Here is a 23,735-nt window from a genome sequence, read left to right as displayed (position 1 = left end):
TGTTTGCTCTGAATGAATGCATTGCAATTGTTTCAAATATTTGCATTTTTATCCCTTTGCACTGTTTGTAAAGGGCACTTAAGTATTTCACTGTTAATCTGAAGTACAGTTTGGTCAATTTCTTATCTGAATGTTATTACATATGTAGATTTTCTGTTTATAACAGTAGTTTTATTTTTGCATAATTCCTTTTTTGTATTGTAGATTTAATGAAGCAGCATGCTTTCTCTTTTTTCTGTCAAATTATAGTTCAGGTACATTATATTAAGGATGCATGTTTCAGCCTTGCTCAGTGCTTTCTGTGGAGGAGTTGTTAATTTACAGTACAAGTACATACTGTAAACATGTAACATAAGTAGTTTGCGTTGGAAATCAGTGGTTTGCATGCAGGTAGATAAGTGAGTCTGCAAAAAGGTGGGTAAGAGAGTCACCGGCAGTAAGTGCAACATTGACGTACTTTATGGAGAAAATATGTTTGGCCTGAGAATTGAACCCTGAGGAACAGTGGTTTAGACAGCAGGCCCTTCAATTTGGCACACTTTACACGGTCAGAGAAGTAATTTTTTGATATGATAGCAGATACATTATATGGCCAAACGTATGTGGACACCCCTACTACTTATGGAGTTCAGGTGTTTCAGCCACACCCATTACTCACATGTACATTAAATCCAGCACAGAGCATGAAATCTCAACAGACAAATATTGGCAGTACAATGTACATACACAGGAGCTCAGTGACTTCAACCGTGGCACTGTCATTTTTGCCACAAGTCACACCTTTAGTGTTGCTTAGGTCCACACATGACCAGCTGTAAAGCTTAAACGCACTGTGAAGAAAATGCGATGAGATTCAAAATGATGGGTAAATTGTTTACATGAAAAACGTATAATGCTGATTCTACTCTATGGGGATTTTAGAGATGTGTAGTGAGAGGTTAAACATGAAGGCAATAGAAGCTGCAAATATTTAAGGCAGACCGCTTCAGAAAGACAGGGTCCAGACCCTCAAGCCAAGCAGATTTGTAAGGTACCAAATGAATAATTCACTTGAACAGGACAAAAGGGGAACAAGGGGCTTTCTAGAAGACAGCACTACATAGAACAGGAGCAGCAGTGACAGCAGTGGAAAGTGTAGCATATTTGAATGCATAGGCTGCCAAAAAAACAAGAAAAGGAACCAGGTAAGCCTAGTTCATCGGCCCAGGATTAGAAGATGAATGTTTTGCCCTAACTGGATTCAACCCTGGGTCTCCCATGTGAGAGGCGATGTCTTTGAACACTACACCACGAAGCTTAACATTTGCTGAATGTCGGTATAGCGTCTCGACATTAAATCATTTTGTCACACATTAACATCACGCCAAGTTTAAATATTTCGCTAGACACCATTAAGCATTGTGTTAAACGTATTTAGTAACGTTTCATATTACGTTTACTTCCACCTTAAATAGCATATGAACTGTATGGCTTTTTTATATACAAGTAGTAAAGTCTTCAGATAAATAATCCACTTGTTTAGAGAGAACATTTTGAATACTTTTTAAATAAAGTTGTAATATGTTGGATGAGTGTGGGGGTAACTGGCCCATCCTCTACAAGGGGTATCTGGCCCCCATGTGGGGGTGCAAGTTACCCCAATCCAAAGAAAAAAAAAAAAAATTTAAAACAACATTTCATCAAATATATGAAAATACTTGCAACCAGAAAAATGTATATGTTGGGGAAAAAACTTATGTGGATGATGATTAAATTAGGCTTAGGAGAAATAAACTATAAGGGAATTTGGTTTCCCCAGCATTTACATTTTTATGGTTGCAAGCAGACAATGTTCTTAGGGACGGGCTAGTTATGCCATCCTACCCTACTCCTTTGGGTATTGCTCGGCTCGGAATTTAGCAGTTAGGGTTGATTTTAGTTTTTTGACGACTTGACATAGACAGCCTCTTCGACATGTTTCTCAAAGTGACAGCCGAGTTGTGAGGTGACGTAAAGGTCCCACGTACGACCGACCCCACCCTCCCAAAACACCCTAATCGAAAACTGTATTATTTCTCTGTTTTACAATGTGTATCAAATTTATTAATTGCCCAAGTTACACAGTGGGTGCTATGAAACTTCTTCAAAGTATACAGACATCCTGTTTTGTTTCTTAGGATTACATGTGGTAAAAAGCTTTATTATGGCACCTCAGAACACGTTTCAACCAATCACAATGCTTAATTTGACGAACCCGTTGTAAAATATGCCTGTCACTGCTCCACACTGCAAGATCGTTGACCTCCTTCCTATAAATTCTTCATTCTGCCTGTCATCAGGCATACCATTGGCATGTCGTCAGCATGATGTGAGAGCCATGTGAGCCTTGCTCAAAGGGTACAAATGCCTGTCACTGTAGTAATACCCTGTACCATCCGTTGTACCATTAGTTATAGGTACATAGGTGTACATTGCAGTTTGTACCCTTAAAGTGCCAATGGTGTAGTCCACAGCTACAAAAAGGTGGACATTTTTGCTTTTTAGGGTACAATTACAATGAAAAAGACAGTTGTTCTTTTAAGTGGCTAGAATTGACCTACTCTCTATACCAAGTTCTTCATATGTAAACAACTCTTTGCCATCCCTCTTCTGACATCAATGGAGCGTATTCGGTTTAGGTTTGTCACTGCAGTTCCTCAGCCGAAGCAAGAGGTAATGTGATCCTGGTATGAAAGGGAATTCCCTTCCAACATTAAACCGCTCTTGCTTAGAGATGGATGCTTTCCTTTTATAGTGGGAGAGGATTTTTTTTCCTTATAGTGACTATTAAAATATATTCAAAATGGAAACCATATATTAACGGCAACATTTGTGTAAAACTGAAAGCACATACGATTGCAAATAATATCTCTAAGGCGACAGAAAACGACTGAACACAAACAGGCGAGCAATGACCTTTGCATATCAATCAAAGTGACCAAAAGCTAATTGTAAGGACTTGTGACTTAGGAAGAATGTGTTTTTCCAACTTTCAAGACCTACTGTATTTAATCACTTACAAGCTGGATCATCCCACAACTTTTATAGAAGGTTTTAACAACAGTTAATGGAGCACTGGTGTAGCTATCAGGTTTGCAGGAGGTAAGATTGCACCCAAGCCTGTGGTGGGTGGGGGCCCGTGCATGGCCTGTATCATAGAACTATTTAGCATTTCTATTTTACATCCTGTGTTTCTATTGTTATCACAATCAGATGGTAGCATAAACTATGGCAGGATCAGCTTCATATGCCTATATAGCGTTCCATACGTTTTCTCCCGGGGTGGGGGGTGGGGGTAGCGCCTGTAAGGACATATTCTACCCGGGCCCAGCGTCACCACGCTATGCCAGTATAATGGATGCTATCCAAGGTGGCAACATTTCATGCCTGGGATTTAGTGATGATTCACCACTAAAGACGGTGGATCGTATTTGTACCATGTCATCATTACTATATTAAAGCCAGTATTGTTAACAAAGAAAAGATGCAAACAATTTAGCGGTGAGTGAAAATGCTTACTGTCCGGTTCCTTCACAACATTGCAACAACAGAAAGAGTAAGTAAAGTAAAAACATATGGAAACAATAATATATTACACCAGCTCTAAAATAACCAGAAATATAACGTTAAAAGATAGATGTGCAAACCGGTGAAAAGGGGTCTGGATGAAGCAGTTAAGGCATGTCTGTGTGTGTGCATAGCCAGTCCAGTTCGTGTTGAGCAGTCTAATTGCTTGCTAGACAGCTGTGTCAGCCTGCTGGTATGAGATCAAGCTCTGATGTAGACACTCCATCTGTCCAAAGTTAAGCAGATGAATAGCCTGTGGCTGGGGTGTGTGGAGTCCTTGACAATGCTGCAGGCCTTCTTCACTCAGTGCAAATAGTTTTGAAAAGAGTCTTGCTACGTGGACATTTTCTGGATGTGCGATTGTCTGTGAGAAATCTTTCCCCAAGAAAATGCATTTAGTTGAAAGTCAAATTAAGTTGAAAGTCAAAATATATATATTTTAGCTTTTTATTATTATTTTATGTCCTCTAGATTTGTAAACTACAAACCATTAAAACTAGAAATCTGTAATACAATTAAACAACCTAACCCTAATTCACAAAACTAAAGTGATGTTAATTGATATTTTAAAAACATACCTTCATTGCTGTTAGAACCATGTCTTATCATTCCAATAGGGCCATTACCATAAATAACCCTGACTAGAAAAAACAGGCAATGCTGCAAAAACAACATTTGGAAGTAATGGCAAAAGTGGCAATGGCAATACCCAAGATAATGTAACAAATCTACAAATTCGTTATATGGGAGTATAAAATATCACACTAATATCTATAGGTTGGAACCAGATCAGACAATATTACGGAGGAATTCTTTAGTTATCGATCCTGAAAATTAACCCGCAAAGCATTCAATTCATCCTTATGGAACGAACCCTGACCCCTGTGTAAAATATGAAAGCTTGGAAGTTCAGACTATTGCTTAGAATATGTCACCTGGAAACTGGCCATAAATAAAGATTTAGGCAAGCTACTTCAGCAAGCTTTCATATTTTACACAGAGGTCAGGGGTCGTTCCAAATTCTAACCCTAACTCTATTTCACATGTCAGGTTCTATATCGGTGGAGAGTGCCTGCCTCAAGTGGAGGAGTTTAAGTATCTAGGGGTCTTGTTCACGAGTGAGGGAAGGATGGAACGGGAGATTGACAGACGGATCGGTGCAGCTTCTGCAGTAATGCAGTCGATGTATCGGTCTGTCGTGGTGAAGAAAGAGCAGAGCCGCAAGGCGAAGCTCTCGATTTACCAGTCAATCTACGTTCCTACTCTCACCTATGGTCATGAGCTTTGGGTCATGACCGAAAGGACAAGATCCCGGATACAGGCGGCCGAAATGAGCTTTCTCCGCAGGGTGGCCGGGCGATCCCTTAGAGATAGGGTGAGACAGAATTTCTAGGCGCAGCCAGGGGCCGGAGGGTGTCAGGTTTGGGGACCACACAATTTCGCATCTGCTCTTTGCAGATGATGTTGTCGTGTTGGCCCCTTCTAACCAGGACCTTCAGCATGCGCTGGGACGGTTTGCAGCCGAGTGTGAAGCGGTGGGGATGAAAATCAGTACCTCCAAATCCGAGGCCATGGTCCTCAGTCGGAAAAGGGTGGCTTGCCCACTTCAGGTTGGTGGAGAGTGCCTGCCTCAAGTGGAGGAGTTTAAGTATCTAGGGGTCTTGTTCACGAGTGAGGGAAGGATGGAACGGGAGATTGACAGACGGATCGGTGCAGCTTCTGCAGTAATGCAGTCGATGTATCAGTCTGTCGTGGTGAAGAAAGAGCTGAGCCGCAAGGCGAAGCTCTCGATTTACCAGTCAATCTACGTTCCTACTCTCACCTATGGTCATGAGCTTTGGGTCATGACCGAAAGGACAAGATCCCGGATACAGGCGGCCGAAATGAGCTTTCTCCGCAGGGTGGCCGGGCGATCCCTTAGAGATAGGGTGAGAAGCTCGGTCACCCGGGAGGAGCTCAGAGTAGAGCCGCTGCTCCTCCACATCGAGAGGGGTCAGCTGAGGTGGCTTGGGCATCTTTTTCGGATGCCTCCGGAACGCCTTCCTGGGAAGGTGTTCCGGTCCCGTCCCACCGGGAGGAGACCCCGGGGAAGACCTAGGACACGCTGGAGGGACTATGTCTCCCGGCTGGCCTGGGAACGCCTCGGTGTCCCCCCGGAAGAGCTAGAGGAAGTGTCTGGGGAGAGGGAAGTCTGGGCATCCCTGCTTAGACTGCTGCCCCCGCGACCCGGCCCTGGATAAGCGGAAGAAGATGGATGGATGGAGGTTCTATATCATCTATCAATATACAGCTGGAAAAACAGAGTTAAGATATTGTTTTAGATCATTTTGTGAAATAGAGTTAGGGTTAGAATTTAGAGAGGTCTCAAAGAGGCCCTACTGGGATGTAAATTCATCCTTATGGAACGACCCTTGACCTCTGTGTAAAATATGAAAGCTTGGCAGTTGAGACTTGCTTAGAATGTATCACCTGGAAACTAGTCTTGAAGGAGTTGCTGAAGTAGCTTGCCTATATCTTTATCTAATCCCAAAATAAATTACGTAACATTGTAAAACTGCATGCAACTAAGAGGAGAGTTCTAAGGAACATGCTGGCAAAGTTAGAAATGTCTGACAACATCAGGTCATGAACATTTCTTATCCACTTTTGCAAATTGTCTTCGAACATCAGATGGATGTACAATCATGCAATCTACCGAGATTATTTCCCCCCGTTTGAGACAAAAACAAATTCCCATGGAGAGAATGAGAGAGAAAAATCTTATTACTAGCTACCTAGTTATTGATCCCTCAAAGACTGAAAAAAAACTATAATTCTCTCCTTTTTTAGGTATTGCTATAAGAGGGCCTCTAGGCTACCTGTCTCCAGTGTTTTCATAATTAAATGTAACATTTTACAGATTATAATAAAAATTACTGTTTGTAGCATTGAAAATGGAAGAGGACAGTGATAGCCATGTGTTAATTTATGAAAAAAATATAAAATGTAAATATTTATTCAAGAAGAGAGAGATGGTAACCTAGAGGCCCTACAATACTTAGAGAGAGAATAAATAACCAGTACTAATAACATTGTGTGAACACAGTAGCCTATGGGTGGTCTAGTGGTCTTAACCACTGTCTCCAGTACATGTACAGTGCCTTTGTGTTACAAATGGTATTGTTGTATTGTTTCGTTGGTTTTATGTCGGGAAGTATTTGTAAGAAGATATGTTGCTTGCATAAGTATTCGTCACCCGCACATTAATATTTGGTAAGGCCACCTTTCACTGCAGTAAGTCTTTTCATGTAAGTATGTGCAAGCTTTGCACACAGTGGAGGGATTTCATCCCATTCTTCTTGGCAGATTACCTCCTTGTGTTTCAGGTTGGTTGGAAGAAAATAAACCACCCCAGATTTCAGATTGTGCAAGAAATTCTCAACAGGATTGAGATCAGGACATAATCATTAGATCAACTGTGTCATGTTTGAGGGTTTTCTTACATGCACAGCCCCCTTCATGTACTCCCAAAGCATTTAGATCGGATTGACATCTGGGTATCATTTCATAACACTAAATTTCCTCCTATTTAGCCATTCTGTTGTAGCTTTGACCTCCAATGTAGTCGGATTCTGACAGTTGACTCAAGAATTTCAACATTGATTTTCATTTAATTAGTCTGTAGATCCCTTGATTTTACCATGGTGTTCTCAGAGATCCCTGTGAGCATCTTTCCCAGTAGTGTACGTTTTGAAATGACAGTATATGTTCTTTCCAGGTATAGATTATTACTTAATGTTTAACATCCCAACATTGTTTAAACGCTTTAACGATTATATTTTCACACGCCTAATATGTACATTCATATACATTGGGGAGAACATGTATTTGATACACCGCAGATTTTGCAGGTTTTCCCACTTACAAAGCATGTAGAAGTTTGTAATTTTTATCATAGGGATTCTTTAACTGTGAGTGACGGAATCTAAAACAAAAATCCAGAAAATCACATTGTATGATGTTTAAGTAATTAATTAGCATTTTATTGCATGACATAAGTATTTGAAACATCAGAAAAGCAGAACTTAATATTTGGTACAGAAACCTTAGTTTGCAATTACAGAGATCATACGTTTCCTGTAGTTCTTGACCAGGTTTGCACACACTGCAGCAGGGATTTTGGCCCACTCCTCCATACAGACCTTCTCCAGATCCTTCAGGTTTCGGGGCTGTCGCTGGGCAATATGGACTTTCAGCTTCCTCCAAAGATTTTCTATTGGGTTCAGGTCTGGAGACTGGTTAGGCCACTCCAGGACCTTGAGATGCTTCTTACGGAGCCACTCCTTAGTTGCCCTGGCTGTGTGTTTCGGGTCGTTGTCATGCTGGAAGACCCAGCCACGACCCATCTTTAATGCTCTTACTGAGGGAAGGAGGTTGTTGGCCAAGATCTCTCGATACATGGCCCCATCCATCCTCCCCTCAATACGGTGCAGTCTTCCTGTCCCCTTTGCAGAAAAGCATCCCCAAAGAATGATGTTTCCACCTCCATGCTTCACGGTTGGGATGGTGTTTTTGGGGTTGTACTCATCCTTCTTCTTCCTCCAAACACAGCGAGTGGAGTTTAGCTCTATTTTTGTCTCATCAGACCACATGACCTTCTCCCATTCCTCCTCTGGATCATCCAGATGGTTATTGGCAAACTTCAGACGGGCCTGGACATGCGCTGGCTTGAGCAGGGGGACCTTGCGTGCACTGCAGGATTTTAATCCATGACGGTGTAGTGTGTTACTAATGGTTTTCTGTGAGACTGTGGTCCCAGCTCTCTTCAGATCATTGACCAGGTGATCTGCTGTGTAGTTCTGGGCTGATCCCTCACCTACCTCATGATCATTGATGCCCCACGAGGTGAGATCTTGCATGGAGCCCCAGACCGAGGGAGATTGACCGTCATCTTGAACTTCTTCCATTTTCTAATAATTGCGCCAACAGTTGTTACCTTCTCACCAAGCTGCTTGCCTATTGTCCTGTAGCCTATCCCAGCCTTGTGCAGGTCTACAATTTTATCCCTTACACAGCTCTCTGGTCTTGACCATTGTGGTGAGGTTTGAGTCCGTTTGATTGAATGTGTGGACAGGTGTCTTTTATACAGGTAACGAGTTCAAACAGGTGCAGTTAATACAGGTAATGAGTGGAGAACAGGAGGGCTTCTTAAAGAAAAACTAACAGGTCTGTGAGAGCCGGAATTCTTACTGGTTGGTAGGTGATCAAATACGTATGTCATGCAATAAAATGCAAATTAATTATTAAAAAATCAAACAATGTGATTTTCTGGATTTTTCAACTCTCACAGTTGAAGTGTACCTATGGTAGAAATTACAGATATCTACATGCTTTGTGAGTAGGAAAACCTGCAAAATCGTCAGTGTATCAAATACTTGTTATCCCCACTGTTCAAGTAACATCAGTTGTGGTCTCACCTATGACAAAGCTAGGCAACTTTTCTTTTTTTTCTGCTTCTACTCAGATTTTCATGGAATTGCTTCTCATGGCCTTTCCATGTCTGTAAAGTAGTGCTAACTACAGTACAACTTTGTCACATGCTCATCATATTAAATTCATAGCTGTTCTGTGCTTTTGTGAATGTGTACATTTACTGTATTAAGTACATGTGGAGCTGTCAGACTAGCAGCATGTTATCCTATGATGTGTAGCAAAACTTGGCTTTTAATAGCCATTGTAAATATAACGCCAGGACCCACTTCTACAGAGCGTTTACTGAGGGAAAAGAACAGGTGGATCCCTGCCTGTCAGCTCCTGTGATGTCACCCTCAGAATATTACAGGTCATTTCATAAACTCCTATAGAGCAGCTGCTTAACCAACAGGGAGCCCAGACCTCTCTCTGCATAGTCCAAAAGTGACTCTTTACTGACTTTCATGCAAGCTCTAGTTTGTTTAATTTGGTTATGAACACTGTCAGAGAGGTTGGCTCTGTTCCAGCGTCCATATTTAGGTTGGGAGCATCTTGCTTTGGGGGACGCTTGAAGGCACTATCAAGTATAGGCTTAGTCTCATACTCCTTTAACACATTCCACTTTGTCTCTGAGAGTCAGCTGATTACCCCAAAACCAATAAGTTAAAAAAAGAATGTTGTATGTCAACTGTAAACTAAAAACCTATTATAAACTAGGAGGACCAAATTGGTTACAGCTAAAAGCTAAAACTCATTAACCATGAAAAATAACGGTACTTTGGATAGTTAGGAGCTTTGAAGCTTTTCAAGCTTAGAAGTAGGACACTAACCCACTCCCACTATCATTGGGGTATTATTCTCAGTTAGCAGAGCAGATTCAATTAAGCAGGCATGAATCGAAAGTCCAGCCCACGCTGTCAACCTTTTGTACCATTTTGTGCTATTATTATACTAATCCCATTGGCTCAATGAAGGGACATTCACTATTTGGTGAACCTTAATATAGTGAACTTGTGTGATCAGAGGTTTGGTTTGCATAGCAGGGTTCATCATGCAGGACTGCATGTTCATGATGAACAAAGCAATTGACGCTGCAGGTAAGTTGTTTTTGCCTTGTAATGAGGCTGATCCTTTGAAGGCTGTTAATGTAAAATGTCTTGCGTGATGACCATATCGTCTGCCAATAAGGCAGTAACTATGTTTGATGTAATGATTTATCAAGTAATCATATTCAGAGTTTTGCATACAAAAAAATCATTATTGTTCATCATTACTAAAGCATTTTATTTAATACTCACAGTATGTTCCGTCCCCCCTCTTTAAGCTGGATGACAGAGTGCAGATTGGGACGCTTGTGCCCACAGGAAGCCCTGAAATACGCATAACACTGGAAGCAAAGGGCCTGAAAGGGGGAGGTAAGATAATAGCTAACTGGAAATCTTACTGACATGGATCCATTTTAACTTAAATAAAGGTAATTGCCATGAAAGAAAACACCCACATGAAGTGCCTTAATACAATTGTGCTCAAAAGTTTTCATAACCTGCTATTACATAGATGGCTATTACAAAAGACTGCAAGATGTCAGTGATGCTGAAGGGGGCAAGTGTTAAGAACACTTGTGTTAAGAACTAAGGGTATGCAGACTTTTGAACAGGGGTCGTTAATTTTTTCTTTGTTGCCATGTTTTGTTTTATGATTTTGCCATTCTGTTATGACCTACAGTTGAATGTGAATCCCATAAGAAATAAGATATATATTTTTTGCCTGCTCACTCATGGAGGCACCACTCCATTATCTCTTATAAGTGTTCAGTTGTATATTGTGAAACATCACATGTTGACCAGTCTTTGTCACTGAAGTTTCTGCCAAATGTGTCCCAACAACCACCTATCTTTCAGTTACTCAGATGTCTTCAAGCCATGATAGCCAAAATAATCCAAACTGGGCTGACCCATTATTTTTGTTCATGACCTTAAGCATGTTTAAATATAATTTGTATCCCTCCTTCATTCAGGAATTTATTTTATTTGTGCAGTTACATTGTGCTGTAAGTAAATATTTTCCATTCAGTTTTATTTCACTCGTATTTTTATAGGGCGGTTTGGACAGACGACACCACCATTGGTTGAGTTTTTGAAAGATATTCTAAGAAGATATCCTGAAGGTGGACAGATTCTAAAAGTAAGTACAATGCATTTATGACCTTTTAATAATATGCTCTAAGAGTCCATAGTTGCCCAACTTATGGACTCTGGGCGTGTTTGGCATGCAGCTAAAAGTGATTATACTCTTTTGATCTGTAATAGTCAGGATTTAACTCTCACTGTCACTCACTCACATAGACAATGAAACCTCATTAACTACAGTAGCAGTGTTTCATTCTTCCCACTGCCATGGGGAAAGACTCCTAAAGATGGAAACCTACAATGATGATGATGGTTTAGAACTTCTATGATTACTTGATGAAGATCAGCAAAAAAAAACATTATAAAATATAATTTATTATTATTATTGTAATTTTATTTATTATATTATTGTTTGTAAGTTTGATCTTACATGAACAGAATCTAATAGAAGTATTTATATCTATCTATCTCTCTGTCAATGACACTGTGATCTATATACAGCTCCGGAAAAAATTAAGAGACCTCTGCACCTTTTTCTTACCTTTCTAAAAAAGTTTGTTTTTGAGTGAGTAACAGAAGCGTTCATTTTGCAGTGGTCACTTAATTTTAACCCTTCTGTTCCTCCCTCAAAACCTTCCCTTTCGACTTTTTTGGAAAGGAAAGAAAAAGGTTCTGTGGTCTCAATCTTTTTCCGGCGCTGTATATCTATCTATCTCTACATCTATGACTGTGATCTATATGTACAGTTGTGTTCGTAAGTTTGCATACCCTGGCAGAAATTGAAATTTTGGCATTGATTTTGAAAATATGACTCATCATGCAAATCTTTTTAATTTTATTTAAGGATAGTGATCATATGAAGCCATTTATTATTACATAGTTGTTTGACTACTTTTAAAATCATAATGATAACAGAAATCACCCAAATGGCCCTGATCAAAAGTTTACATACCCTTGAATGTTTGGGCTTGTTACAGACATACAAGGTGACACACAGGTGAAAATGGAAATGAAAGGTGAATTTCCCACACCTGTGGCTTTATAAATTGCAATTAGTGTTTGTGTATAAATAGTCAATGAGTGTGTTAGCTCTCACGTGGAAACACTGAGCAGGCTAGATACTGAGCCATGGGGAGCAGAAAAGAACCTTCTAATGACCTGTGTAACAAGGTAATGGAAGTTTATAAAGATGGAAAAGGATATAAAAATATATCCAAAGCCTTGCAAATACCTGTCAGTCCTGTTCAATCACTTATTAAGAAGTGGAACATTTGGGGATCTCTTGATACCAAGCCAAGGTCAGGTAGACCAAGAAAGATTTCAAAACTGCCAGATGAATTATTTGGGATACAAAGAAAAACCCACAGGTAACCTCAGGGGAAATACAGGCTGTGGAGAAAGACGGTGTGGTTATTTCAAGGAGCAAAATACGAGGATACTTGAACAAAAATGAGCTGCATGGTCGATTTGCCAGAAAGAAGCCTTTACTGCGCCACAAAAAAGCCTGGTAACAATATGCACAACAACAACATGCCTCACAGCTTCTGTCACACTGTAATTTGGAGTGACAAGACCAAAACAGAGCTTTATGGTCATAACTTAAGCGCTATGTTTGGAGAGGGGTCAGAATACCATCCCCACTATAGTGAACAGATTACCATCCCCACTGTTAAGCATGGTGGTGGCTCACTGCAGTGGCGGAGCTTAGCTTTCTCTGCCATGGGTGTGAACCTTAGCCTCGGAGGCCCCCCTACCAATCCCCACCCCCCCACCCCCCCCATCACAAAAGACTTGCTACCTGATTTCCCAACTAAAGGCAAATATTCAATACTATTCTCCCAAAAATGTACATATGTTTCACATACCATGATGAACTCAAGTTTGTTATTAAGCTACAACAAAACATTCATGCAGTGTGATGGAAATTCCATGTATCGACACTCGGAGTAAGGGACACAGAGACAAAGTTCTCTTTGTACATTCTAACAGTTTTATTAACTATTATGCACATATGAGAGAAGCGTCAACCGCTTACACACACATAATCGTTTGAGGAGTCTCTGACTCAAAACATGCACAATCCGTATTTATTACATAGAAAAAGGGGTGTGGTAAGATGCTGTCCTATGTCAATAAAACCTTTGTTCTATCACACAAGTCAAATGCTATCTTCCCCCACCTTATCCTTCCTGCTATAATGTTTACTGTAGTGTTTACCCATACTTCACACAAAGGACAGCTCTCCTCCCCGCCATAAGTCACTTCTTCAATTCTAAGAGTTCTTACAGCATCTGGACAGACAATAGATGCCCTCTATGCAAATACCAGCTCCCCCACATTCCTTTACCTATCTAAACAATGGGACTCAAGTCCTTTAATCAGTAAGAATGCATCAGGCTTCAGAAACTTCCCCAACAGCAGTTACAAAGCTTCGCTGCTAGCTGCTTTTGGACCTGGATCATAACTGTAATTCTCATTTGTTATAAGCTGCGATGCTGCTCGTGTCATTGTAACGTCAGAACTATCCATTTTCTCTTGCTTCTGCTGCTCAACAACTTTACTAAAGATGCGTCTCAAGGGCACATATCATTATATTACATTTTTGTATTGCTTTTCTTTCCTCCGAGTCGTAAACATATCTATGTTCCATTTTTATGTTTTGTTTATTTTCCACGGTTCAAATCCTTTGCAAATGAGCCGACAATCCAACGTTATACCCAGGTTTGCCAGATTCACTGACAATATAGGCCCAATCACCCGCGGACTCCACATCAAACCGGCCAGCTGAACTTGCCTGATTTCTTGTTTCTTTGTTGCCATGTTTTGTTTTATGATTGTGCCATTCTGTTATGACCTACAGTTGAATGTGAATCCCATAAGAAATAAAATGTTTTTTCCTGCTCAATCATATTTTCTTTACAAATGGAACATATATTACCAATTCTCCAAGGGTATGCAAACTTTTGAACACAACTGTATACTATATATACACAATAGACATATAAAATGGCAGAACCTATACGTTTATTCATATAAGTATATGAATAAATAACCTCACTGTTTTTCACTTCAGGAGCTGATACAGAATGCTGAGGATGCTGGAGCCACGGAGGTCAGGTTTATGTACGATGAGACAGAGTATGGAGTGGAGTCACTTTGGTCACCTGACATGGCTCAGTATCAAGGTAGGTTGAGTAGTAGTAAAGAGTTAAATGTAATTATTTTTAGTTTGAATTCACATTATGACACTCTAAACATAGTCTTCATAAGTTGTACCCTGGGTGGAATGTTCAGAATTTTGAATGTGGGGTTACTTAGAGATGTCCTTGTTTTCAAAAGAAAAGCAATTTTTCATCCTTCAAAATAGCATCAAATTGATCAGAAATACAGTGTAGACATTGTTGATGTTCTAAATAACTAGTTTAGCTGTAAATGGCAGTTTTATATGGAATATCTACATAGGCATTCAGAGGCCCATTTTCACCAACCATCAGTCTTGTATTCCAATGGCATGTTGTGTTTGCTAATCCAAGTTTATCATTTTAAAAGGCTAATTGATCATTAGAATACCGTTTTGCAATTATGTTAGCACAGTTGAAAAGTTTTGTGCTGATTAAAAAAGGAATAAAATTGGCATTCTTTAGACTAGTTGAGTATTTTGAGCATTAGCAATTGTGGGTTCGAAACAGGCTCAAAATGTCCATAAACAATGAATTCAGGCTATTCTTAATCTGAGAAATGAAGGATATTCCATGTGAGAATTTGCCAAGAAACTGAAGATCTCGTACAATGCTGTGTCCTACTCCCTTCACAGAACAGCGCAAACTGGCTCTAACCAGAATAGAAAGAGTGGGAGGCCCCGGTGCACAACTGAGCAAGAGGACAAATACATTAGAGTCTCTAGTTTGAGAAACAGACTCCTCACAGGTCCTCAACTGGCAGCTTCATTAAATATTATTAGTCTCGACTGCAACAGTGAAGAGGCGACTCCGGGAGCCTGGCCTTCTAGGCAGAGTTGCAAAGAAAAGGCCATCTCAGCAGAGACGTTGCTAGGATCCGGGGTTATACTCCCGATGCCACTGTATCTCAGACTGGCCAATTCAAAGAAAAGATGGGCAAAATAACACAGCCACTGGACAGAGGAAGATTGGATTATTATTTTTTTGGACAGACATCAGCAAGTTTTAGGTTTTCATATCACAAAGAATATTTGTGAGACACAGACCAAATGAAAAGTTGCAAGAGTGCTTGACACCAGCTGTCAAGGTGGAGGCAATGTGTTCGTCTGGGGGTGCAATGGTGATGGTAAAGAGGGTAAAAGGGTACAGGGTGAAAGGGATCTTGAAGAAGGAAGGCTATCACTACATTTTGAAACGCCATGCCCTACCCGGTGGATTGTGCTTGATTGGAGCCAATCTCTTCCTACAACCAGACAATGACCCAAAGCACAGCTCCAAACAATGCATGAACTGTTCAGGGAAGAAGCAGTCAGCTGGTTTTCTGTCTATAATGGAGTGGCCAGCAGTTTCACCGGATCTCAACCCTATTGAGCTCTTGTGGTAGCAGTTGACTGTATGATATATAAGAAGTGCCCATCAAGCCAATCCAACTTGTGGGAGGTGCTTCTGGAAGCATGGGGTGAAATCTCTTCAGATTACCTCAATAAATTGTCACCCTTGAATGCCAAAGGGCTGCAAGGCTGTAATTTCTCCAAATGGATTCTTTGATCCAATTATTATTTCAGTTAAAAATAATTATAAACATTATGTTAATTACTATATTTCCTATTCATTTGCTAGATATTAATATTTTTTTCTAGTTTAAACAGCCCTCGACCAAGCTGAATCTCTAGTTGAGATCTTGAACGGTTGCTCTGATCTCCATATACCAAAACCTGTACAATAATCCGCTAAAAGACACCTAGGTGTTGATGTAAAGTTTCCATCACACAAAACCGTTCCATAAGAGTTTGAAATACAGTACTTTGGTTTAATCTGAAGCCACAGTTGGGTAGATTTGCTCCAGCACCATGTGCTTATGGTTGCAACTGATATCCTGTTACTCATGTGCCCTTGGCAGGACGGGTGCAGGGTCTTAAGCTCAACTGCACAGTGGAACTGCCACAATACTTTGCAATCATTTATTTATATAGTGCAGTAAAAATAAGTACATTCAATAGCTGGTCTTTCTCCCTTTCGCTGAAATAAATTCATGTAGCCATTTCTTGGAACTGTCTACCAATTGTTTTTACTTATACTGGGAAGAAAAAACATATCTCATACCAATTTGTCTATATAGTGTACAGTAATGAGTTGCATAAACATCAGCTGGTGGGTCAGTGGTGTCATGCAGGCTTCTAAGCACTGAAGACTTTTGACTGGGTTGAGCTTGAGCTGGACTTTCATAGGGATGGGATGACAAGAGACCAGAGTTGGCCATACAAAGAGCTTGGGTAGGGAGACGAGGTTTGAACAATGCCTGAATGTAGTGAGATAGCAATGATAGTTAGATCACACGGAGCAAACTCAGGTCCTCTCCACCTCACCTGGTAGAATTGGCCTGTTTTAGGCTGTTAACCTTATGTGTGCAGGACCTGAGACACCCAGCCCTGAGAGAAAGGAAACGAGGATCTGACAGTTTAGTTTTGAATGCAGTAAATCTAGGAGTATGAGAACAGACAAAGGTCTACTTGGGCAGTGCAAAAAGCCTCACTGAGGAGAGTCTTTGCAGAGTGACTAGTCTTGGATCTTGACTGGTCAGGGTCAAGTTTGTTCTAAGGGGAATAAAAGGAGAGTTGGTAAAAGTTTGGTTTTACTGTAGCAGTATGTAAAAGAGAACTATCAAAATGATCTTATTGCAATATTCACCTTTTGATTCTAGGAGCTGCCTTGTATGTGTACAATGATGCAGTGTTCACAACTGAAGATTGGAATGGGATTCAGGAGATAGCAAGGAGCAGAAAGAGAGAGGATCCATTGAAAGTTGGACGGTTCGGTATTGGGTTCAATTCTGTGTACCACATAACAGGTGAGGCTTTAATTATTATTATTCCTACAAATGATTAAGGTGATTACTCTATAGTTTGTGTTATATGTACAAAAATCTTTTTGACTGCAAGTTTTTAAAGTTTCATTAATTTTATCACTACATAAAAAAGGGTTTTGATTGTTTCAGATGTGCCCAGCATATTCAGTGGAGAACAAATTGGAATGCTGGACCCTCACCAGACACTGTTTGGGACCAATGAGACTGGTCAGTGTTGGAACTTGAAGACAGACATGAAGGAGATCACAGAGCTCATTGACCAGTTTGCACCCTACATAGGCTTATTTGGGAGTACAGGAAAAACCATTAAGGATGGCAGCTTCTCTGGAACCCTCTTCCGCTTTCCCCTCCGCATTAGACCCTCCCAGCTGAGTTACAACATCTATAACAAAGAGAAGGTCCTGGAGCTCTTTGAGTCTTTCAAAGCTGATGCTGACACAGTGCTCCTCTTCCTCAAGAGTGTTCAAAAGGTCTCTCTGCATCTGCGTGAATCAGATGGTACAGAACGTATGCTCTTTCAGGTTACGGCTGGAGAGAACCCAGACGACAAGCTGGAGCGGCCCAACTCATTGAAGACCCTGGGCCAGGCCACAGACAGCTACAACAATGGAGTGCCCAGCAGTACTGTTACTTGCGCAACCTACCAGGTCAACATTGAAACCCAGGACGAGACAACCAAGGAGACCCAAAGGACCACATGGCTAGTCTGTAACGGTGTGGGGGGCAGAGGATTGTGCAGTGATTTGGACTCCCTGGCAGATGATCTGAAGTTCATTCCAACCATCGGCATTGCCTTGCCTCTTACTCTCATTGACGAGGGAAAGGAAGCCACATCTGGTTTCTCTGGTCGAGCCTTCTGTTTCCTGCCTCTTCCCCCTGGGGAAGAAAGCTTGACTGGACTGCCAGTCCACGTCAGTGGCTTTTTTGGCCTAACAGACAACCGCAGAAGCATCAAATGGCGGGAGGTGGACCAGTGGAGGGACCCTGCAGCTCTCTGGAACGAGCTCCTCATCGTGACAGTCATCCCCAGGGCCTACTTCACCCTTATCATGGAGGCCATCAAGAGGATCCAAAACAAGACAGACCAAGACTTCACACTCTCTCCCAGAGGCACCTACGGGGCCTGGCCTGACCCCAACCGGATCAAGCCTCGCTGGAAGCCTATACTGGAGCCTCTCTTTCATGACTTGTTACAGCAAAAGGTCATCAACACTCTTACTAACAGCTGGATCCAGGTGGACGAGGCTGTGTTTTCAGAGCTGGACACAGATGCAGACACCACAGAGACTGTGATCAGCTACCTTCAAAGCTCAGGGATGCAGGTGGCTAGAGTGCCTGCCACTGTGGATGTAGTCCTGAACTCTTACATGACTGGGCCTGCATGTGTGAACAAGGTGAACCCTTCCCTGGTGCGCCAGGTCATCAGGAAGGCCAAACACAAAGTTTCCTCTCAGGAAAAGCTGCTTCTGCTCGAGTTTGTCCTTAGTGACAGGGGTTACAGTGAACTCATTGGACTGGAGCTGCTGCCTTTGCAAGATGAGACATTTGCAGCATTCTCCTCCTCTGTCAATGATAAGGATGCTATTTACATCCCTTCTGAAGAGTTCCCCAGGTGCGACATTTTAATCCTGAAATGACATAATTGAATGAGGTATTGTTGACAGTAAGTGATATACTAGGATACAAGCTGTGACCTAAGCTGTAATAATGTGTACTCTGCTTCCGTTTTGTTAAGGTCTCTCTACCCTGGACTGGAGGGAAGATTCATAATGGAGGGCATTAAGCCGTCCATTATGAGCAGCCTGAAGGACGCTGCCAAAAGCAGAGGTAAACCCCTAGTCACATTAATGTTCCACAATAAGATCAGATACTTCGGTTTTAATCTGGGATTGAATTTTCGTTGGAGGAGACACTTTAATCCTGTTATTAGATTTAAACAGCAACCTTATTTCTAGAAGATATGGCATCAGTTTATTTTTGAAGACTTGACATTAAACTCTAGATCCACATAAAGCAAATTCACATAGTTACAAGTCAGGTTCACTACACTTGCTGCCTAGTTAAGAAATGTGATGGGTGCGGTCTGTAAGGGATGCACAAGGTTTGTATTAATAACTCTTGGTCACCCTATTCCTGTGCTGCCACTGTGGGATGTGGATTTATGATCACTTATCAAGGACGCACACAGACTGTTCTGACATTCGATTTTTCTCCAAAAAAAGTATTCTATTTCACATATGCATTTTGCCATTTAATTCTAAACAATAAACTCCAAGTTATGTGTAACTCCATTGTTACCAGCCCTAAGCTACATTTTAGAGTTCATGCTGTAGAAATGTATGGAAGGGTATTTTCGTATAAAATAGGTTTCTGTCATGAATGCAGTTATTCACCATTGTCTCTAGTCTGCTCATGACAAGAGGTCGGTTTGGTGCACAGTATCAATTTAAAGCTCACAAGTAAGTTTGCCTCTCAAAAGTATTCACCCTGCTTGGATATTTCCACATTTTATATTGTTACAACTTGAAATCTAAATGGATTTCGTTAGGGGTTATGTTAATTACAAATACAAAACCAATAATTAATTGTATAAGTATTCACCTCCTTTTAATCAATATTTGGTATAGGCCCCTTTTGGCAGCAATTTGCCTGCTATTTGGATAAGTCTCTATGAGCTTCGTACATCTGGAGAGTAATTTCTGCTCATTCTTCTTTGGGAAATCTCTGTCAAGTTGGATGGGGAACTTTGGTGAACAGCAATGTTTAACTCTTTCGGCATATTTTAAATTGGATTGCAGTCAAGAATTTGATGGGGCCACTTCACATTGACATGGATCTTTTTGTTTTTAAGCCATGCCAATGTGGTTTTGGCTTTATTTTGGCTTTATTTTTTTTTTACATCACCTGGATGACCGGGTACGTGTGTTGCTTACCTGGCAAACACATGGTAACAAGGATGCACTATGGAAAGTAAGCAAGCCTGTGGAGGCAGTGTGATGCTTTGGGCAATGGTATGCTGGGAAACCTTGGGTCCTGCCATTCATGTGGGTGTTACTTTGACACGTACCACCTACCTGAGCATTGTGCACCTTTTCATGGGAACGGTATTCCCTGATGGCATTTGCCTCTTTCAGCAGAATGATGCCCCTGCCACAAAGCAAAAATGGTTCAGGAATGGTTTGGAACACAACAATGAGTTCAAGATGTTTGCTTAACTTGTTTTATTTAACATCATTTGGTAGACATGCTGAAACTAAATTAACTGTTATTTGAAATGCTTAATAAAAAAAAATTCTCTGTCACGCTACTTTTGATTAGCTGTGTACAGACTTGTAGAAGCTGTCACGGGTGTCTATTGTACTGTACTGTACCACATTACATTATAATTAGCGGTGCGACAACAGCAAGCAGCTGGCATCACGAGGACCCAGAATGTTAGCTAGCAGTTACTAATCAACCGTAGCCAGCTAAATGGTATAATACATAACCTGTGCATGTGGTGCACTGTTCCTTTTGAATGAGTTGCAGGCATAAATAATGTTAGCAAGCTTAGCAAATCATGTTAGCTTTTGCTGTTGCACAAAACCCCTTAGCTAGTTGTAAAATGTCACAAGCAAAAATTATCAAAGCATATCCAAAAATGTCTATCATTTAAGATTAATGCAATTTCAGCCTGTGTAAAGCAACAGACGTAATGATCCCAAAGATGTTACCGCAACACTCAGTGACTTCAAGCAGGATTTGAGTATAACAATATGTTTTATTTTGTCACAAATCTTGTTTCAAGTGTCATTAACAGCATACAATCCAATACTTTTACTGAAATTATAAAACCAATATCGCATTATCTACAAAAAAAATGAATCTAATATCTTTATGATGATTAAGTATATTTTTCTTGAAAGAAGTTCAAATAGCTTGTTGGTTTGGAGGTTATATCTAATTATAACATTACAACAAAGACTTTGGCTCCCCATGATATAACCAACTTTTGCAATTGTACAACTGAAATCCTTGGAGAATTGTTTTACTACTTCCACCGTCCTCTTTTGAGGTATTATATAGAAAACCAGGCAAAACTTTAAACTGCTGTTCTTTGCAGGACAACAGGTGTGTTAAAATCTTGTATGAAATAAAAAAGTTCTTCCAGCACAGAACCACTGTTGCTGAGTGGTGATCACTATCAGATGGTATTAGGAGATTAATTGATGTCTATGGTCCAAACATGGGTCATAGCCTTAATACAAATTTTCTTTGAGTATTCAGACTCTTAGCACTGTGTACTAGATCAGATGACCTTGAACTCAATTGATTTTCTGAACATTTACATTAGAAACACGAATCCCTCCGGTAGAGAATTTCACTCAGATTTGTATCATGTTTACATCCGAATTAACTACTTCTTGTTTGATGTGGAATTAATGCAAACTACCATGACATTGTAATTGTTGATTGCAACCCACATACTTCCTCCCTTGGGCCAGAGTGTGAGTGAGTGAGAGTGAGAGAGGGAGAGGGAGAGATCTGTTTTGTGCCTCACATTCCACTCATTGCTATCAGATCTTGGACATGCTCATTCCCATAACCAACCTGGAGTTTGCCAAAATGGCCAGGAGCCAGTCAGGAGGAATATGCTGAATGAACAGATTTGTCCATTAAAGCCCCTTGCTGAACAGCACATAACAAACTGTGTCTTCATCCTAACTGCCAAATAACAAATCAGCTACTTTATTTCACAGTAATCCATATATAATACTGAATGTAAGTCTTTGTGTTTGGCCATTAGTTGTCATTTTGTTTGGCAGATACAGTATCTCACAAAAGTGAGTACACCCCTAAAAAATGTTTTAAATATTTGATTATATCTTTTCATGTGACTGAAGAAGTGACACTTTGCTACAATGTAAAGTAGTGAGTGTACAGCTTGTATAACAGTGTACATTTGCTGTCCCCTCAAAATAACACAACACACATTAATGTCTGAACTGCTGGCAACAAAAGTGAGTTCACCCCTAAGTGAAAATGTCCAAATTGGGCCCAATTAGAAATTTTCCCTCCCCGGTGTCATGTAACTCGTAAGTGTTACAAGGTCTCAAAAGAAATGTGAGGGGTGTACTCACTTCTGTGAGATACTGTAGGTAGATTCCATCATTCTGACTGCCAGTGGTGGGTGATATGCACGATTGAGGCAGCTCTAACTCTAAAGTCTGTAAATAGCATCGAGTCTGTAAGTAGCATCAAGTCTGTAAAAAAGTATGTCCTTATTTTGAAAGCTGCTTTTAACAGAAAGAATACAAACAAATAATGTTGATACTTCACAGTAGTTATCAGTTTCTCTGGATTTACTACTCATAGGTATGTATTTGAGTAAAATTAACATTTTTCTTTTATTCTATAAACTACTGACAACATTACACCCAAATTCCAAATAAAAATATTCTTATCTAGAGTATTTATTTGTAGAAAACAACAACTGGTCAAAATAACCAACAAAAAGATGCATTGTTTTCAGACCACAAATAATGGGGAAAAAAATGGGTCTTGATCTGGTTGTCCTCCATCCACTCCTTGATTGACCTGGCAGTGTGGCATGGAGCATTGTCCTGCTGGGAAAAAACAATTCTCAGTGTTGGGGAACATTGTCAGAGCAGAAGGAAGCAGGGGTCCTTCCAGGGCAACCTTGTACTTGGCTTGATCAAATCTGCCCGATTCCAGCCTTGCTGAAACATCCCAAGATCATCGCCGATCCTCCACCAAATTTCACAGTGGGTGCGAGAGACAGAGGCTTATAGGCCTCTCCAGGTCTCCGTCTAACCATTAGACGACCAGGTGTTGGGCAAAGCTGAAAATTTGACAAGTCAGATAAGATGACCTTACTCCATTCCTCTACTGTCCAATCCTTACGGTTTTTGTAAACTTCAGCCTGGCTCTTCTTTGCTTGTCATTGATGAAGGGCTTTTTTCTAGCTTTGCACGACTACAGGCCTGCCGCTAGGAGCCTGTTTCGAACTATCCTTGCCGTGGACTTCACCCAAGCTGCTGTTTGCCATTCTTTTTGTAGGTCACTTGATGTCATACTATGGTTGTTGAGTGACATTCGAATGAGTTGACGGTCATCTCAGTCAGTGGACAGTCATTTTCGCCCTCTGCCAGACTGTAGCTTTGTTGTCCCTAATGTCTTTTGCTTGACTTTGTTCTTATAATTTTCAGGATGGAAGCAACCTGATGCTCACTGTATCCGTCTGCTAGTAAAGCCAGAATTGAACCCTTCTTTTCCTCACTCAAAGCTTTTCTTTTCAACTGTTTTGCCATGCTGAATAGTTCTTTTTTTATTTAAATTACCTTTGAGGTACTATTTGGGCTGGTTTTGCCATCCAGCTGGTCCTATTGCAAGAGGATATTGAGGACCACAGCAGTGGTAACTTTGTGACTTGACTGTTTTAATCTTGTACTTAACTCAAAGACAAAGTAATTTTACTTGTCTGTCATTGTCTGGTATTCTGCATGGGGATGCCAACTACAGTTG

General features: G+C 40.7%; 1 protein-coding gene across 4 annotated transcripts in view; it reads left to right on the top strand.

Annotated features, from left to right (window-relative positions):
- sacs (sacsin molecular chaperone) overlaps positions 1 to 23,735 on the top strand; it is a 54,314-nt gene that overhangs the window by 10,112 nt on the left and 20,467 nt on the right. For all 4 annotated transcript variants that reach the window (XM_010884944.4, XM_020048046.2, XM_020048056.2 and 1 more), the window contains exons 4-9: positions 10,361 to 10,451; positions 11,135 to 11,220; positions 14,239 to 14,350; positions 17,046 to 17,192; positions 17,340 to 18,822; positions 18,946 to 19,037. In XM_010884944.4, the coding sequence (XP_010883246.2) occupies positions 10,361 to 10,451; positions 11,135 to 11,220; positions 14,239 to 14,350; positions 17,046 to 17,192; positions 17,340 to 18,822; positions 18,946 to 19,037 (2,011 nt within the window). The remainder of the gene's footprint in view (positions 1 to 10,360; positions 10,452 to 11,134; positions 11,221 to 14,238; positions 14,351 to 17,045; positions 17,193 to 17,339; positions 18,823 to 18,945; positions 19,038 to 23,735) is intronic.

This window comes from Esox lucius, chromosome 1 (genome assembly GCF_011004845.1).
Source record: "Esox lucius isolate fEsoLuc1 chromosome 1, fEsoLuc1.pri, whole genome shotgun sequence".
In the NCBI taxonomy this organism is placed as follows: Eukaryota; Metazoa; Chordata; class Actinopteri; order Esociformes; family Esocidae; genus Esox; species Esox lucius.
Note: the sequence above shows the minus strand (reverse complement) of the source record. Positions and strands in the feature narration are given on the sequence as shown.